Genomic DNA, 19834 nt, shown 5'->3' with positions numbered 1-19834 from the left:
GAAATCATTCTAATATTCTGATTTGGTGCTCAAGAAACATTTCTTATTATCGATGTTGACAGTGCTGCCTAATATTTTGTGGAAACTGTAATACTTCTTTTCAGGATTATTTGGTGAATAGAAAACATATCAATCCTGCTGTAACGAGCTCGAGAATTTAAAGCGGCAGACAAGTGTGCGCTTAGAATAAACAGACAATATCATCTGCTGGTGGCTGCTAATATAGCCTAGTAGTTATCTTTATAGTTATCATTCTTGGTGTGAATGGGCCTTTACATTTAAAAATTGCCATCCATCTCATAATTCTCTGCATATATGTCTTTTCATCTCCTGTGGCCTTATGGGACAGCAAAGTGTCCAGTGGTTGCACACTCCAGGCAGTACGTCATTCAGTTATTGTTCGTTTACTACAACAAGAGACCTTAAATCAGTCTATCAGCCTCACTCACGGTTCTCTCTACTTATCACATTTTCTGTGATCATTCAGGTTAACTGCCAAGGAAAGCCAACAGAGGCTGCACAGGGCTCGCAAAATTTCAAAATCCCTGGTAGCCCTTCGGGCAGGTATTCTTCAGATTTTGGTAGCCCGAAAATTAATTTAACTAATAGAAAATCAGATAGGAGTTTAAATGTCAATCAAAAATATTTTCAATACACAAATATCAACAAATATGAAGGAAGGAATTTTATTTCACTATTTACAGGGTATCTGCAGAATTTAAAAAAAATAAATTGAAGGCGATTTATGACCCATTTTAAGAGCTGCACAAGATAAACAGCATGAAAGGCTTATTGGAAATGCAAATTCATTCTTTGCCACAAGGTGGCGCTTTAGGAGCGCTTAAATATTGCGTTTTCCCCGGTAACGGCATTACACAAAGCAGCTCCGGGCTCATAAAGTTGCTTTATCAGGAATTATAGGTCAAATGAAATTAAAATACCAACGACACGTTTCTGAGGACAGTCGGTTCCCTTCAGATACATTCAAATAAAGACATCGGCGCTGCGTTTTGACTTGACACGTGCTGCTCTCATATTTATTCAATGGCATCATTGCCTTTTGAAGTTTAATCCAGCCGTATCGCGACTCTTGTCTTTCCGTCCCCAACTGTAAGACCTCTTGAAATTATAATTAAGACATTTCTTATACCATTTAACGTATTTAAAACTTTTTATGGCCTTAAGTTTGATTCAACTCACTTTATGAGTTTTTAAGGACCCGCGGGAGATCTGCATTTAAGATAGCCCGTCGGGCAGAGTGGTGATACATTTTGGTAGCCCGACTGGAAAACACAATAGCCCCAGGACGTCGGGCTAGCGATTTTGCGAGCCCTGCTGCAAATTCTGCAGTGTGCATCTTTCTCTAAAGCTGGAGCTGTGGGTGGATGTTTCAGCACAGTAATGGTCCTTAATATAGGACATCAATATAACACTAACCCAATAAGACTGAGGTCACTCTAAGTTGCTACTCCATTGATATATGGTCTTCTCTCAAAATCACATTTGCAAACTCCTTGTCTTTGCTTTTGCTGTCATCAGTTCCTTCTCTTTACTCTCTTCTATAGTATGAACTAGAAGTTTGTCTCAAAGAATATTGTATGCTGAAGTCCCAATACCAAAGCTCCTAAAATATTCATCACAGCTCCAAAGGCCTTATAGAAGAAGAAGACCCCCTTGGCAAAATGTTGAGCAAAAAGACTTTCTCCAAAGCTCCTACCACACATAGACCATAATTTCCTTAGCTTCACTTCTTAGCCATAAGACAGAACAAAGTTTTTTTTTATCAAAGCACTTTATAGCTAAATTTCAACTGTCATTTTGGGAATAAAGCAATATAGAATGACAAAAAAATTAATTAGTAAGACAATATCAAACCAGCTACTCTTTTCAAATGCTATCTAATCAATTCTTCCATAAATGGAACACTTCCAGATGCCCTAGATTAAATTCCACAGGACTGTGCTCATTAATTTAGTATATCCACTTAACTGTAATATTACTCATTTTCTCAAAGAGGGACTTACTATGCATGCACTGGTTCTCAAAGCCTCTGTTGAAAGTGCCAATGTTAATGAGGTTACATTTTTGAGCACTCCAGAAGTTAGCAATTCGGTCTCAATAAAGTCAGGATCAATAATAAGCCAAGCCTTTGAATCAAATATTGTCCCACATTAGACTAACTTAATAAACTACAAAAAGATTGACAGCAGCACAAACTCAAGCAGCTCAGGCTGACCCATAACAGAATTACCCAGAAATAGAGGCTAATTAATATATATATTTTTTTGATCATCACAACTCTTCTCCACAGTGATCTTTAAAAAAAATGTTTCTTGAGCACCAAATCAGCATATAAGATGATTTCTGAAGGATCATGTGACACTGAAGACTGGAGCTGGAGTAATGGCTTCTGAAATTTCAGCTTTGCCATCACAGAAATATATATTTTTTAAATGTATTAAAACAGAAAAACAACTCCAAATGTTTGAACTGTAGTGTCAATTGACACCATAGTCAAGTTTTCATAAGAAACAGTGTTATGAGAGCAGGACAGCTTGTAGGCCACCAATTAAACACTGAATGATTAGAAGATAAATAATTTTGAAGGAATTGTATTGTGTCCTTCCTGAAGACAAAGCGACAAGGCAACAGCTAGAATGGAAAAAGAAACAGGTGTAGCACAGCATGGGTGACTCAATAAAGAAACATCTGGTGGAGTGGGAGGGTTATCTTGTGCTTCAGAAACCACATCTGGCCATCTCCCACTGCCTAAAGCACTTTCCAACAATATATTAATCACTCTCTCATGCTGTCTTTCGCACACAGTTGTAACTTCCACATGTGATTGTGACATTATAATGTACAGACCGCAGATTTCTGGGAGATTTAGGTGGGCAGCCTCTCCAGTTTCTCCATAATTCAAAATGACATTAATGTCTGCGGTTCACAAAAGACTCATCAGTCATCTATTTACAAACTACCTAGCTAGATGGAGGCATAAATGTGAGATTTAATGGCTCGGGAACCACAGATTCTGGTTCTGGTCAGACGACAGATTGTATTGAGAGCTATAATTGATAAACACTAATTGTGCCATTATGCATTTGGATGATTCTTCAATTGGGAACCCTTTGAAACCTTGACAAATGAAACTTCATATGTCCAAGAATAAAAACGTGATCATGGCCACTGATACTGTGTTTGTGATGACATTTTTGGAGAAATAAGCCTTGAACTTGCTAACACATGTTAGCCAGCAGTCAGTTCAGTTTGAATCTATAAAATTTAACTATAATTCTAAAATAATAACAGATAACCTATTCTATTTTTTCTATTCTATCTACTTGTTTTTCTTTGTTTGTGTGTGTGTGTGTGTATATGTCGTTAGGCTAACCGAGACTTGTCATTTGCACTTATATATTGTTGCTCTTTTGTTAGTTTTGACTGTTGTGGTTGTGGATAAGTCGCTTTGGATAAAAGCGTCTGCTAAATGACTAAATGTAAATGTAGATAACCAATAATGAAAAGTACTCTCAAATCATGAGGAAAAAAAACTTGGCAAAATTACATTTCTGATCCTCATGTGCTCCCCTGTTGCTTCTAATTTTCATCATAACCAAATATATTTTTTTTCTAAAAAGTCATTGTTTTCTGAAATGCTGGGTGTGATGCCAATTATTAGTAATTTTATTTTATTTTTTTAGGGAAAGTGCCAGCTAGTTTCCTAATAATTCTTGGCCGAAGCCGAAACCAAACAAAATTAAACACTGGGCCGAATACTGAATACCGAACATGGTTTTTCGAGTTTTTTTCCCCATGTATTTTGCCTTTTTTTTTTTTTTTTACCATTGCATGAATTAAAAAGGCAAAATGTGCTTTTTACTGTTTTGTCATGCTTTTCAAAGAAAAAAATCTATTACAAAACAACCATTTAAAAATATTTAACACAGTTCGTGCAGCGCTGTCAGAATACATGCAATGCTCGCGTGTATTAGAAAACATAACGTTCTGCAGTTTATTTACTAATTATTTAAGGCCATTTCGCGATTTCAATCATCATACAGTAACCAGCAACAATCACCCCTTCCTCTTCTCAATGAAGACATGCGATGCAGTACTAAACAGTCTCTCGCTGTCGGTGCTTGTAATGATTTTTGCGTCTTTCTCCGACAGTTTAAATGCTTCCACACTGCTGACGTGTGTGCTGCATAATAAAGAGTGCGGGCCTCTCACTCTGCACTGGTTGCTATTTGATCGCGTCATTGTTCGGTACAATTTATTCGGTCTTTTCGCTTATTTTCGGCCGAATAATTTCGGTTGCCGAACATTCGGTGCATCCCTACTAATTTCAATACCTTTTATAAATAAACTATGGACGGAAAGTTAAAAAGTTTGAGTAGGGGACAAGCCCCACAAATCTGGCAAATTTGACCTTCCACCACTACTGCTTTTAACACTAAAAACTTAGGAAAATGTAATTAAAGAGACTAAAATCAACCTAAGAGACAGAAAATTTCCCTTAATTGAAGACTAACCCATTTGCAATCAAAAACTTTCAAACTACATCTTTTATAGCATTTATTCTCCTAAGAGAAATTAATTAGGCCTAGAGACGCCAATCAGGCCCTGACTTTGATGTTTAAAAGCAAGAGCATGTTTAATAGGGTGGTAGCACCAAGTGAGCCACTCATCATACGTGTGTGAGGGACTGCGACTGTCAGCAGCACTATGATCAGTACAAATCATCAGCTCAGTATAAAAGGGCAAAACGACTGAAAGGGGTTTTCTCCAATGCTTTACTTTAACAAATTGATGGGTAGGGTTACTCAAGCATATTATATCTGAAAATAAAGAACTACAATCATCCACATTTTTGCTTGTACAATCATTTTGAATTTATCTTCCATTAAGAGAACTGCCACCAGAGAAGATGATATATATTGGAGATGTCAAGACGAGAACGGTGGTTTAAATTCAGCTTAAGTTCCATTATTCGTAAATTGATTTAGGCTTGAGCAGATGACTCGAGACAGGTCATTTCTTCACAGAGTGAAATTTGAGCTCCAAACCCAGTGACTTAATAACAGAAAATATTTATGGGCTGTCACTAAAAACAGCTAATTTCATACAACTACTATGCGCAAAGTTTACAAGCAAATTCCCAACACGCAAAATTAAACCAATCTGATAGAAAGGTGACCATAAATTGAAAACTGTATTTACTGGCACCTGTCAAATATTTATTGTTAATTAGCTATACATTTTACAAACAAATTGACATGGACGCCATAAATGTGTGATTATTCACAAAATATATTTGGCAATCACTCATTTTCTCTTAACACTGGCATGCACACTTTTAATCTCTTAAAGCGGCAGTCCGTAACTTTTGGCGCTCTAGTGGTTAATAAACAGAACTGCATGCGTCTTGCGGAAGAACATTGTAGCCGGAGATACTTCTCTCTGTTTATGTCTATGGCGAATCACGCAGGTACTGGGCTACTCCGCAGCGGTACCTACCCGAACCAGTCTAAATAGTCAGAATATAAACACTTATTATAGGTGTACCGTAGTGATTCAGGACAAGCCAAAAACACGGTTTGGAAAATTGATTCATGGTGTACTCTCTTATTATATAAATTTTGTAAATTTTGAACACAAAAAAGTTATGGACTGCAGCTTTAAATTTACTCTGAGGCCAGCAACAAGCCAAGCAATATCTAACACCAAAGAGTGTGAAACTTATCACACATGAAGGCATGTATAAACTAGTGAGGTGTGAATATAACTAATTGCATTACAGTTATTTTCTGATATCCGATCCGAGTTAGCTGCCTTTGGAGGGAACATTTTAAGACATATACGCACACTCCTTATCCAAAGGCCTGAAAAATATTGAGTACAATACAAATATTGTATTGAATTGTCTTATAAAGACCCATAATTAACTATTTGCATCTTCTACATATGTATATTTGAGAAATAAACCAATAATCATTTGATATCAAATTGTTTTTCATGCAGACCTAGCCTACATATGAAAATATAATTTTGTCAGACTACAAAAAAAGCATTCAAATTAATGTTAAGTTGCTGATGTGATCCAGGGAGCTGTTAGTTAAAAAAAAAAAAAACAATAGTCTAAAACGTGTTTAGATATTCCCCTAAGGGTTCATACATTTCTATTGAGAATTTTGAAATAAACATCAAAACATGTTTCTCCCCTCTCTGTGTTGAAATTGGTACATTAAAAGCATTGTTGCTCTGTGAAAGTGGACATGCTACAAGGACGGTAGCTGATTTCAATTAGCCTACAGACTATTATAACAGCGTGCAACATAATATGGTGTGACATTACACCAGGAGTATAATGTAATACAGTATTTGGCATGTCACACCATAAACAAATACAATTAGTCACACCATAGACTTATTTGTAATTATAGACTGCATTTTAGACTGCCATTTACCAAAAAAAAAAAATATATAATAATAATAATTTTAGGCCATTAGTGTTTTCACCAACAACAAAAAAAATGTTTTTAAGCCAGTTATTTCTATCTTTTGCTGTAGTGTGTCAGTAGGAAATATCAGTTTACATTTCCAAACATTTATTTTGCCATTAATTGTAATAATCCAGTGAGATTTTTGTATGCACAAGGAGTCTGACAACAGAGATCTGATCTCAACAATCATCAGTCCGTCTGGAATGACAGGAAGAAACAGAAAAACCTGAGACAGACTAAATCCAGAAGAACTGTGGCAACGTCTTCAAAGACGCTTCAAGAAACCTTCCCGCAAAGCTACAATACTGTGAGAAGTTTTAGGCACTTGTGAAAAAATGCTGTAAAGTGAGGATGCTTTCAAAAATAATACCATAAATAGATTTTATTTATAAATTAACTTCTATTAACTAAATTAAATCAACATTTGGTGTGACCAACCTTTGTGCTTTTCAGTTATCTTTGCATAGGTTTTTGGAGACGTTGCCACAGTTCTTCTGGATTTAGTCTGTGTCAGTTTTTTCTGTTTCTTCATGTCATTCCAGATGGACTGATGATGGTGAGATCAGATCTCCCTGGAATACTGCACTGTAAAAAATGAGTGTCATTTTAACTGTAATATACTGTAAAAATGGCAGTAAATTCCCGTACAATATACAGGGAAAAAACAGACATTTCATGTACGTTTACAGTAAAAATTGTTTTTAGAAGTAAAAAAAAAAGAACAAATCAACGTACAATTTACAGACAAAAACTGTAAACTGATATTCCCAGAAATCCTGGCTTGACAATGACACCACATTTTAAAGTATTTTGTTTAAAATAATCATGTTTCTTAATAGTTTTTGTTATATTTATATATAGAAGATAGAAATAACTGGCTTAAAACCTTTTTTTTTTTTGGTGAAAATACTAATGGCCTAAGACTTTTGCACAGTAGTGTTTATTTTCACTTTCACAAGCTAGTGACAAAAAAAAAAAGAAGGGGATTGCATCCACTCACTCACCAGCACAGCCACATGGATGTGAGGCAGAGAGGTCAGTGGCATGACATGTCATACCCATGCAGGACTAAAGATTTGATAAACACTCATGGCAGCAGGTGAAGAGAGTCGAGCTGAGAGTCACTGGCCTCTGGCTTCCATTTCATTACTCTGAATACCAGCCTCCCTGTGGACACGACACCATTCACCTCACGCTGGCATACATCCCTAAAATCTGTGCTCTAGAGCTCTGCAAACAACATATGCTACATGCCACTTCATAAAACACTTACACTTCTATTATTGTAAAGAGCATTTTATCCTGTTCAACCCTAGAGGAGGTCGTTTTTTTGTGACTTTTAATTTTACTCTTAATAAAAGCTTAATGAATCAGACGAATATATTGATATTCGCTACAGGAATATATGGATCTGGGACATAAAGACTTTAGTTAATCAAGCTTATTGACATGTTGCCACTCCTATGAGTTGCACATAGCACCGTATTGACAAGTAATATTGTCTAATAGCCTAAAGTGTTCTCCATTCTGCCAATATTTTGTGAAGTATATTTAAGATTATGTAATTACTTGTTTCATGTAAAAATGTTTTGGATAACACTGTAGGTTTTACACAGATATATTAGTTTGAGCATCTGCTCAACCAGAGACGAGAGCTTGAGGGCAGGACTATCTGTTTCACTGGCCAATGCTAGACAGAGGGAGTGATTAGGAAAAATGTCCACACTTTTAACTTACAGTATATCTGGATAGAGTCCAAACAGAACACTGCCTGCTCTATATTACTAGACTTTATAATAACTACACTAGTGGAAAAAATGCACAACTAAAAAGGACCTTTCACAATGCATAGTTGACAAGTACTACTAAAACACAAAAACTAAAATAAGTGAAAAACCCTAAATGAATTTTCCTTAAAGAAACATAATACATACATAAGTTGTTTTGCATAAGCTTCAAACAGCTTTGGCAATACACTAGTCAAAGCTGTCAAGCTCAAATTGGGTTACAAAGTCAGACTCAGCAAAACATCCCTGAAGAAAACCCAACCCACTAATCGCTGAAGATTAAAATGAGCTTAATTAGATGCTTCATATTGACTTACAGGAGGCTAAGAGCCCACATATTGAAAATATCTGCCTAAAAACGATTTTTCCACATTAAAAGTGTGCTTTTCTGTCTGCATGCTTCCATCCTCCTCTGTCTGGAAATCTGTGGCCAGCACCTGTACAGTGGGATGCAAACGTGACATTAATTTCAGATTATACTGAATGGTACTCTGCTTGAAGACCCACTTAGCTACACATTCAATCTCACGATGAGTATAGCCTACACTTTTTGAAACACATTCAGCTCACTCCTGTCCTGTGATGTAAACATCACTTACAAGATCCTGTGCTGTGCTGTGTTGTGTCATGTTGCCTTCTCTAGCCTGACTATGCGAGAAAATGCGATGTCTGAATACGGAGGTGTAAAAATTAAATAATATGGTACTCAGATGTCAGTTTTACTGCAGATAAAACAATGCAAATGTATTATTTGCAGCTAGACAAATGAAAGAAATATTCCATGTTCAAAACAAGTTAAGTTGAAGTTAATTTCTACAAAAATTAATTTCAGTCTGTACCTCCTTTTTCTTGAAAACTGGGTTACAGTGAGGCACTTGCAATGCAAGTAATTTGAGCCAATCTGTAAAAGTAAAAAACTCACTTTATAGATCAAATAATACACAAGCTTTAACAGAAGAATTAATCTAAGTGCTATAAAGAATTAATATATAAAACTGTAAGCTTCACATCATTTCTTTGCATTATTTATATACTACTCTAATATTTATTACAATTTATTATAAATATTTTATTTGTATTTTTTTAGTGTTCATTTAAACTTCAGTTTAAGATTTAGGTCTAGTATTTTTTTATTAGTATTCGTATTTTAATATTTATATTTAGCATTAATTGATTTTTAGGTTTTGTTTTAGTTTTAGTAATACTTCAACTTATTTTATGTCAGTTAGTTAGTTGACAAGGCAACATTTCAAATTTCCATTTTAGCGAAGTTTTTCCATTAACATTTTATTTCAGCTTTATTTCAAAATAGGGCTGGACGATATGGCCAAAATTTATATCACGATATATTTCTTAATTTCGGTCGATACGATATAATTTCGATATCGATATGAACACTATTTATCTGAAATAGAAATCTTTTGTAACATTATAAATGCCTTTATCATCACTTTTGATCAATTTTAAGCATCGTTGCTAAATAAAAGTATTAATTTCTATAATTTCTTTCCCCCCAAAAATAATAAAAATTATACTGACTCCAAGCTTTTGAATGGAATAGTGTATGTTACAAAAGCTTTTTTATTTCAGATAAATGCTGATCTTTGGATCTTTCTATTCATCAACGAATCCTGAAAAAAAAAATTTACTCAACTGTTTTAAATATTGATAATCAGCAAATCAGCATATTAGAATGATTTCTGAAGGATCGTGTGACACTGAAGACTGGAGTAATGACTGCTGAAAATGTAGCTTTGATCACAGGAATAAATTACATTTTAAAATCTATTCAAATAGAAAGCAAATTTAAATAGTAAAAATATTTCAACATTTTACTGTTTTTGCTGTACTTTGGATCAAATAAATGCAGCCTTGGTGAGCAGAAGAGAATTCTTAAAAAAAAAAAATAAAAAAAAAACATTAAAAATCTTACTGTTCAAAAACTTTTGACTGGTAGTGTAGGCTGATTATTCTTATAGATTGAAACAAATGTGCTTCAGCCAGAAAAAAAAGTATGAAAAGTGCTCCGAGTTGCTGCAGAAAACAAAAAAATTGAACAACAAAAAAATGTAACAATGTTGCTGGAGATGGGCTTATTGAAAATGCTAATTCATTCTCTGCCAGCAGGAGGCGCATTTAGAGTGATAAAACTAGCGGTTTCCCCAGTAACGGCTGTAATCAAATCAGCTCCGCTCACGAACGCTACTTTATCAGATAAAAATGAAAATGTCATAGAAACTTTCCTGAAGACAGTTGGTTCCCTTCAGAGATATATTCATATAAAACACCCGCGCTGCGTTTTGATTTTGAAACGTGCAGTGCTCATGTTTATTCAACGAAGTCAAACGTCACAAATAAATCAATGTAACGTATGGGAAACACTGGTAATGTAAATCGGAAATTTGTTTAAAAATCATATCACCATTATTGAAAAAAGTTATATCGCGATACATATTGATATTGAATTATTGTCCAGCCCTATTTCAAAATCAAAAATAATTTTACTAGTTTTAGTTTTACAGTAGCAACACTGCTTCACATTTCTGCTTTCAAATCCTCCAAAAATTGTAATCTCAAGAAAATATGAGACGTGTCTGAATGATTTTTTTGTGGTAATCAACATTATACCACAAACGCAGCCGATTAAGCATAACTGAACCCAGAATATTCTTTTAAGTCTAACTCAAGCTTGACATAGACTCAGCTGCCTTATATGAACACTAAACAGTTACATAATCGAGTACTTTTACTGCATTTCAGGGTTTGAAATATATCTCATTCTGAATATCACAAAGATAAGTCATTGCACTGACACGTGAACCCGAGCGGCTAATTATGAGACAGCATTGTCTCAATACACAGTCTATATCACAGCACACAAACAAGCCGAAGGAAGTCTTGGGTGGCTGCGCTCCAGCTCTGTTAGCTTGTAAGCTCCACAAACCGCGGCCCCAGCTTTTGCCTGCCTCAAGTCCAGCTGCTCACTCTACTCAGAGCCAAGAGACAAATTAAACCGCCACCGCTGAAGCCTTCGTTTGGACGGACCTCTAAGTTGGCATCTGGATAGACTTAGACATGATTATGCCCATTCACCTAAATACCCTTGCAACTCCCTAAGAAATAAACTACAACTGACAAACACATTCTGTACTCCCGGGCGCAACTAGACTTGTCTGATATCATAAATAATCTGTTATTTTCATGCTCATGAGTTCAGGAAAATGAACTTCAAACTGTTAAGGAAGAGACAAAAAAAATTAGACAAAGCCGGTGTTCAAAACAAAGCAGTTCACTTCATGCCACCTTTGTGTCATGGGTCTTACTGTTCCCATGACAACAAATCCCACACCCAATGATTTGGCTTCTCATCTGTATGACCAGCAATCCGGTGTCTAAATTTGCGCTAAGCATCTGTTCAATATCACACGATATACACTGGTCCCTAATTTCCAATTAAAACCACTCTCATCATGCAAGAAAAGGAATCGTAGCAGACTTGAAAGGTCATTTGTCTCTGGTGGATGGAGGTAGATTGGCCAAACAGAGCTGCTCCTGTTTAAAACAAACTGTAAAATGGACCAATGGACAATTTGCCCTTGGGCTTGGGCAGATTGTGTGGGTGAATGAGAGGAACAGATACAGACGCTGAGAGAAACTCTCTTGGAGCCACTGAGAAATAATGAAGCACATATCAGATGGCAAAAGTGATTGACTGCAAATGAGTGAAGCTGAAACACAAACTGCCACCTTTCCATACTGTCAGTGATACGTGTAGTATTTATGATAACACTGTTAAAGCATGATAGAACAACTGGAATAGCCTTTATACTGTATACTATATATTTATTTATATAATCAGAACAATAGGAAATAATTGTCTATGTAAGTCTACTTCAACCTATTCATTATAGAGAGAGAGAGAGAGAGACGCTACAACAAACAGTGGCGGATCAAATGAAGAGAAAATTTCAATCCTTACTGACTAGTGTGTGTTATTGTTAGAGATTTTGACTGTAACATTCAAGATGGAAAATGTTAAGCAGAAACAGACCTAATAAAGAATTCAGAAAGGTTAAAGAAATAAAGATTGTTTGTTTACAAGTGAACAGAGGTGTAAAGAGTACCTAAAAACCATACTTGAGTAAAAGTACAACTCATTTCAAATGTAGTGGAGTAAAGAGTACAGATACTCATTCAAAAATGTAGTGAAGTAAAGAGTAAAAGTTGCTAATATCTTTGATACTCAGTACAACTACAAAGTACCCGAAAAGATACTCAAGTACAGTAACTAATTACATTTACTCCAATACTTTACACCTCTGCAAGTGAAACAAACAGTTCTAAAACCCCTTAAACATAACAGTACACGGCAAAACATCAAAATTGTGATGTTTTGAAATTTTGGGGAATTGCCTCAATGCCACATACTGTATGAGCTGACAATAAGCAAAGCTGATATTTATTTAAGAACGGACTGTACTATAGTATGTGCAATTAACAAGATATACTGCAATCACCGATTAAATAAATAGGGAAGACAGCTGCATGTTAACTGGACCCCATAAACAGCAGTTACCATGAGACTAAAGTGCCATGATGTGCTTTCCTCAATAATTTACTAATCAAAAGGTTAATAAGAAATTGTTTAATATGTGCCAAACCTTTGTAAATATTCAACCAATTTTAATTACTCCAGCCTTGATTCATAAACCACCTCTAGAATGCTTACAACAATAACACAATAGCAGCAATATGGCTTTATTCATGTTTTAGATCACTCTATTAAGGTACCGTTAATAGGTATTATAATGTTATTTGTTATTAAATGTGATTTAAAGAAGCATTGTAAGGCATTAAGAATGCATTAGAAATACCATTATAATGCATTATACATACAGAGTTCATAAAAAGTGTTACTTTGAATTCTTCTGCATGATCACAGATCTTCGGCCACAAAGCCACACATGTCCTGCCAGCTTCCTATCTGAAGACACTGGGCAAGATGCTGTCCATGGATGCTGTGGGTACCATTACACAGCATCGTCCCTACTCTCGACTCTGCTGGGAAGAGCTGAAATGTGCATGTCGTTGAAAAAAAGACTATTTTGTGGTATTGCGATCTGGCCAAGAGTTGAGATTGTATAAGAAGCATCTCTTTTTGGAATAGCTCTACGCCTTGATAAAGATGGCAGGCAATAAAGATAGCATGTGATATCAGAGGAAAACAAAGAGCATCGTTCAAAGGAAGTCATGCAGAGATAATAATTAGAATAATAATTACAAAAAATGTTTCATATTTGCAAACCATGAACAGAAACATGGCATTTCTTACCTTGATCCTTTGCAAGCCAGGGAGCTCCTCTATAAGGGATTCATCTTTATTGTATTCACTTCATCTGACTGTCTATTTCGGAAGAACTGTCGGTTTCAGCCATAAATGTGTCATCTGTGTGAAATACAGTTAGTTTTATCATAACATCCATATAAAACGAGGGCCGAATAGCGTTATTTCTTTCTGCCGACAACGCCGATCAATTCATTTTTCGGAAAGAAATGCACACTGATGAAAGGATTATGCCATATTGCAGGAACATTATATATATCCATGTTTTTGAGAGCCCTTGACAACAGCGTACACTCCAGTGATGAGACTAAATATTTTGCCGTGTATTTTCATCTGTCCGTTTTGTGTTTTTGGCGAGGAGAGATGATGGGTGTGCGAATAAAGGCATAGGGAGGCAGGTTTTCTTTAGTACGGAGACTCGGAAGGCTCAAACAGAGGTTCGCTTATTCGCCGCAAGAGGGCGCAGTTTTGTTTTGGTATATTTTTCTGGTTATAAAGATTTAACTATCGTTTACTTTTATATGTAAGCATTTTTTTTTGTCCCAATAGCAGCACTTTTCCAAATGTTAAGCAGTTTGAGTTTCACACGAGCAAGATTGATTGCGAGAGAAAACAAACATCCATCGTGGTCCTTTCTTTGTTAAATGTTTATTCACTGCAGTTCAGTCAGCAATGAAATGCACGTTACTGCTATCACGACTGGCAGGCGATGCTCAATGTGGATTCGTGTTTCTTAAAGGGTTACCTTATTTAAGACTGTGTTCTATATAAAAATAGCATCAAGCAGCAGCAGCCGAGACGAGCGATGCACCTGCGTGCTTTGGCGACATCTGATGGATGTTTAAAGCTGTCAGCTGATCGCTGATGCTTGAACTATGCTGCATTTAATAAATCATGGATACACTTAAGCAAAATAATGTACATCGTTGGCTACATTGGAAATGTCCCTTGTATTGTATGGATTTTATTTTGATTTGCTTTAAACAGCAAAAATAATCATTTTTTTTTGTTTGTTTTGCCAAAATTGTGATTTAAAAATTCTGTAAAATGAAACGTGAAAACTTACCTCATGACATTCATTACAGATACTGTTATCCTGTTATGTTCCGGAATGAGAAGACCAATTTGAACCACTTTCCTACAAAACCTGCAAAAAGAATAAAATCGACAGACAGACAGACAGACAGACAGACAGACAGGTAGATAGATAGATAGATAGATAGATAGATAGAGAGAGAGAGAGAATGTGAATGATAAATGTATACGGCACAAAACAAAATACATAAATACGTAAATAAACACATTGGAAACGTCTGTTTTAGCGGTCTTTCAATTTAGTTATACGTTTGTTTATTTACATTATGCATTTTTTTTTTGCATATTTATTTCCATCTGTTCTTTTTAAAGAAATGTATGCTTTTATTAAGAAAGGATGCATCAAATTGATCAAAAGTGACAATAAAGACTTTTACGTTGTTAAAAACAAGATTAACCAACACAATCTGATGTCCCAGGACCATACAATTATTTTCCTGAATAGAGTGAATATTGAATGCATAAACCAAAAAAAGATGTCATTATCATTAAAGGCCACAGTGCAACTGCAGAACCCACATGAAATGACTGTTTTAATAGGAACGCTCTATTTGTCAAAGAATCCTGAGGAAAATATTTAGCAGCAATTTTGTTCCGCATTGATAATAAACGTTTCTTGAGCACCAAATGAGCATTTAGAATGATTTCTGAAGAGTCCTGTGACACGAATGTCCGCTGGAACTAGTGAGGAATATATTACATTTTAAAATACATTCAAATAGAAAGATTTTAAACCGTAAGAATATTTCACAATATTACTATTTGTACTGTATTTTTGATCAAATAAATGCAGCCTTGGTGAGCAAGAGACTTCTTTCAAAAACATCCTGCAATATGGTAATGAGGGGGTGGCTGATGGACATGCGGTTGCATGCCTGCTTTAGGGTATAACGCACCAGATTAATTAGTCATCTGATAACCTAGTGTTTGCGTTACGCTGTGATGCTATTGGCTGGCTACTATAAAAACAGAAATTAATGCATTGAACTGTTTTTCACATTTCTTTTTATTTCTTCAAGGACAATTAGTCTAGAGCAGTGTTTCTCAACCAGGGGTCCGTGGACCCCTAGTGGTCCTTGACGTAAGGCCAGGGGATCCGTATAAAGTATGATTTTTTTTAATAAATTTTGTATATTTTGACATGACATGTTCCCATGAAAGAAAAATCCAATATAGCTGATGATATGGCCGAATACTGGACAAGTCAGCTAACTTGAATTATACTTGACTGCATTTCGTCCTCACAAAGACACAAATGATACATAGATTAGTCAATTTTGTTCTGGGGGTCCTTGAGGATGGTTCTGAATTGGACTGGTGTCCGGTACACCAAAAGGTTGAGATTCACTGGTCTAGAGGATCCACTTGTACACATCAAAACAATGGAATCACCACATTAACATATTTAACAATCACCGAAACGGGAGAAATGGTTTAGTCATCTTTACCGCACAACCAACCCGATCTCACGGCAATTCATACATATTTTACTAGGTGGCTAATTCGTACATGAGATAGCATTGGCACAACTCCTGAACCACAACCAAACACAGCCAATCCAGGTCCTGGAAGCTCCACAATAATGAGACCTAAAGTGGCCTCGCAGTTTGATCCATCAGGAGTGAGTTGATTACAACCCGGTCTAAGTTGGAATGCTTCAAAATAAATCCATGTAAAAAAAAATCAAAATCAAATGAATGCATCTCTCCATAGATCCAGTGCAAGAAAACAGATGATCTTGGTCACCAGACTGGAAATGCTTCACAAGACCATAGTGCTTTAAAGACGGAGTTTGTGATTTGATTGATCATTGCAATATAAACAGACATTTAACAGAAGCTGATTTTGGACATTTATGAGTTAGTACAATCATGTTTAGTATGTAGGCCTACCTCCACTTCACAAAAACATCATAGATAATAAAGCATTTCAGTAGAGATAAAAGAAGGCCAACTGATCTTACAAGTTTGATCGTGGATATAAACAGTGGTTCAGACGGAGTACAGTTACATTTGGTAGATAACCTCAGTGAAGGAAAACACCATATATAATTATACAAGAATAAAAATGAGGCTGTGAGGGATAAATGGGTTGTACCGTTAAAATATTTCAGCCGATGAAACACTGAAAATACTTTGTCCTAAAACATTTCAATTGGACAAAATCTCTGGTTGTGAAAATGAGATCTTGAAATCCAGTAAAATCTACAGCCTCGTTTTTATTTGTGTTTAAACATGGCATCTAAGGTCTGTGGCCAATTAAAGTCCACCTCAAACAGCTGTTTGCAGTGCTGTTCTGCTATGAACTTGCTTTTAGATGATCATTTTCAGGATTACCTGAGATGAACAGCAAAGAAAATGTTACATAATGTTCTTAAGAGTTTAGACGTCATACAGTAACTTATGAAAGCTGTGACGGGTTTAAAAAAACAACAACAAAAAAAACAAGGTAAACAATAATCACAAGACAGGTAGGAAACACAGAATGGCAAACACCCTCATGCTCCACAAAAAAAAACAACAACTGCGTTTAATATGTACACACATCAGATTATTATATCCTCTCATTTTTAACCAACCAGATCTGAAGAGAGCCCTACAAAGTGAGGCCTACACTGGTAGAAATACAACTGGAGAAGATTGGAATTATTTATTTATTTTACATCATTGTTTTGGTATAACTGTTTTCTCAAAGATAGCGTTTACTTGAATTCAGTAGCTACATGAAAGAACACAACACAACACGTGAGAGTGAGATCAGGTCAAGCACACCAGATACACCAGGTGTCATCACGCAAATACACAAGAACATTCTTGCATACAGCCATCAAGAGAATACTTTATGATTTACACCCATCCAATGCAAAGAACCACACTAATGCAATTCATCACGTTTCTTGTACTGTACAGAACAATCACAGCGAACTATATATTTGAATTTGAGATGATTACAAACATAAACAGACCCCAACATTGGGTCTACAGACAGTCGGTTCTGTCAACATATGCAGGATCACTGTTTATATTATTAAGCTTTTTTAATAAATGAAATACCTTTTGCTTTAAAAAAAAAAAAATAATAATTAAATTTAATATTATGACATCATGGAGGTATGGCCAAAAACATTAAGTGATATTTTCATTTTCAGAATTATGAGATGCCAAACTAAGTGTTTAAGTCGTCAAAGATCTGCCTTTGACATCATCATGCACTCTTTTAAGACAAATTGGTGCACATACAATATTTCAATCTTCAGAAAATGATGGTTAAAAAACAGACACAAAGGAAAATACATTTAAATAATTTACTATGCATTTACACCTCCTGTTTGCACCAGCAACACAGCATCTTTGATCTGTAGGTTGTGTAGTCATCTAATCTCCCATTTTTACTTTCGATGTCTAAATGGAAAGAAAAAAAAATGTTAATGATCACACACACACACACACACACACACACACACACACACACACACACACACACACACAAAAACAAAACAACAAAAAAACAAACACAATCTGATGTTCCAGTACCATACAAAAACTGCAGAGCCCAAATGTTTGTTTGTTTGTTTATGATTTAACGCCATGCAAGCTACCTCAGCTATATCCATGGCGAAAACGAGGTTAGTTAAGTTAAATTAAGTTTTTAAATTTGATCTTAGATAAAAATTCTAAAACTAAATCTGGCCTTACTTCATTAAAAATCTTTCCATAAAAGTCAACAGAAAAATAATGAGTTCTGACAGACTTTAAACTATTACTATCCATCAAAATATGCGTCAAAGATATTGACATTCTGGCATAAAGAACATAAAGGAGGATCTTCACCCACCAACAGAAAACTATGGGTTAGTCTGGAATGAATAAAAGAAAGAATGCTACAAGTAAAAATCCCCTAACAGATGCGTAAAAAGTAGAACCAGTCGATGAAATCCAAAGCGCCTCAGCAGCCCATCAATACAGTTCAAATCATGAGCTGACGATTGGCATTCCTCTACCAGTTGACAGGCAGAGCATGGAGCCAATCAATAGTGGATGCCTGCATAGAGGAAATGATTGCTGCTGTTTTCTCACCTGTTAGGAACCGAAACCCTTGACACTGGAGTTAACAAGAGCCAAACACCTCCGGACCCCGCCAACAGAAAACTATGGGTTAGTCTGAATGTCCTATTCGACAGCGAGTGTAGACAATATGATCCCATCGATTTTCAAAGTGGGCACAACGTTTTACACCAACTACAGGATTGATTTTGTATAGTTTGTTTCAGAGCCCAAATGAAATGACTGTTTTAATAGGAGTTGCTCTTGTGTGGCTGAATAATCTCAATCTGAATTCAAGCATGCATGTCAAATTAATTTTCAGTGTGTGCCTGGAAATTGTGATAAAATATTCATTTTCCAGAGGGTGGTCATAAGTAGCTAGATGGATATCAATGGCAAATAATTCAAAAGATCATCCTGCTGGAAACCAGATGGGGAAGAATGTGCTTCATGACAACACTGTTAGGTAAACTAAAGGCCTGATCACACAAATAATGACATGAAGAAGTGATACAAAAGTAGGCCTGGGCGATAAAACGGTATCGATATTTATCGACGGTACACCTTCTTCGAAATCGATAGAAAAAATGTTCGATATAGCGCACGATATAGGCACGTGCTATGAGTGACGCAGACAGCACACATAAACACAAACATGAGTGCTGTACCTGCCTGTGATGAGGAGATTCATTCTTTATTCATATGTGATGAATAAAGAATGAATATTAGTCGAATTTAAAATAAACATTTGCATTTGAATGTTAGGTGTGCATCAGGGAGCGTCATCAGTGGCGCGTGAGATGCAGTGATGATGTAAGTGACATTGTTGCATTTTAATGTTTTGTTAGTCTAGCCCACGAGACGTGCCGCTGCTGCGTTATTCATTCAAGATATTAGAGAAATATAGAAGCTAAATGCGGAGAAGATCTTGAATGGGTTAAAACCGAAACCAAGCCATTCACACAGAATGCATATTCAGCACATTTTTTAGATGGACAAATATGACTGCTGCACTTGCGTCTCACATGAGAGATGTATAGAAAGCCATGCAAAGTTAAA

At 35.8% G+C, this 19834-nt stretch overlaps 2 protein-coding genes across 2 annotated transcripts in view; both read right to left on the bottom strand.

Moving 5' to 3' along the window:
* LOC107700994 (beta-1,4-galactosyltransferase 2-like) overlaps nt 1-13797 on the bottom strand; it is a 117398-nt gene extending 103601 nt beyond the window's left edge. Inside the window, exon 1 of the mRNA XM_016502875.1 lies at nt 13626-13797. The gene's annotated coding sequence lies outside the window, so the exon portion shown is untranslated. The remainder of the gene's footprint in view (nt 1-13625) is intronic.
* Nucleotides 13798-16020: 2223 nt separating this feature from the next.
* atp6v0b (ATPase H+ transporting V0 subunit b) overlaps nt 16021-19834 on the bottom strand; it is a 10369-nt gene continuing 6555 nt past the window's right edge. The window contains exon 8 of the mRNA XM_016502874.1: nt 16021-18133. Within this exon, the coding sequence (XP_016358360.1) occupies nt 18107-18133 (27 nt within the window). The 3' untranslated portion in view covers nt 16021-18106. The remainder of the gene's footprint in view (nt 18134-19834) is intronic.

Source organism: Sinocyclocheilus anshuiensis, unplaced genomic scaffold (assembly GCF_001515605.1).
Source record: "Sinocyclocheilus anshuiensis isolate Anshui unplaced genomic scaffold, SAMN03320099.WGS_v1.1 scaffold1143, whole genome shotgun sequence".
Taxonomy (NCBI): domain Eukaryota; kingdom Metazoa; phylum Chordata; class Actinopteri; order Cypriniformes; family Cyprinidae; genus Sinocyclocheilus; species Sinocyclocheilus anshuiensis.
The sequence above is the reverse complement of the archived record's forward strand: the minus strand, read 5'-3'. Positions and strand labels throughout refer to the sequence as shown.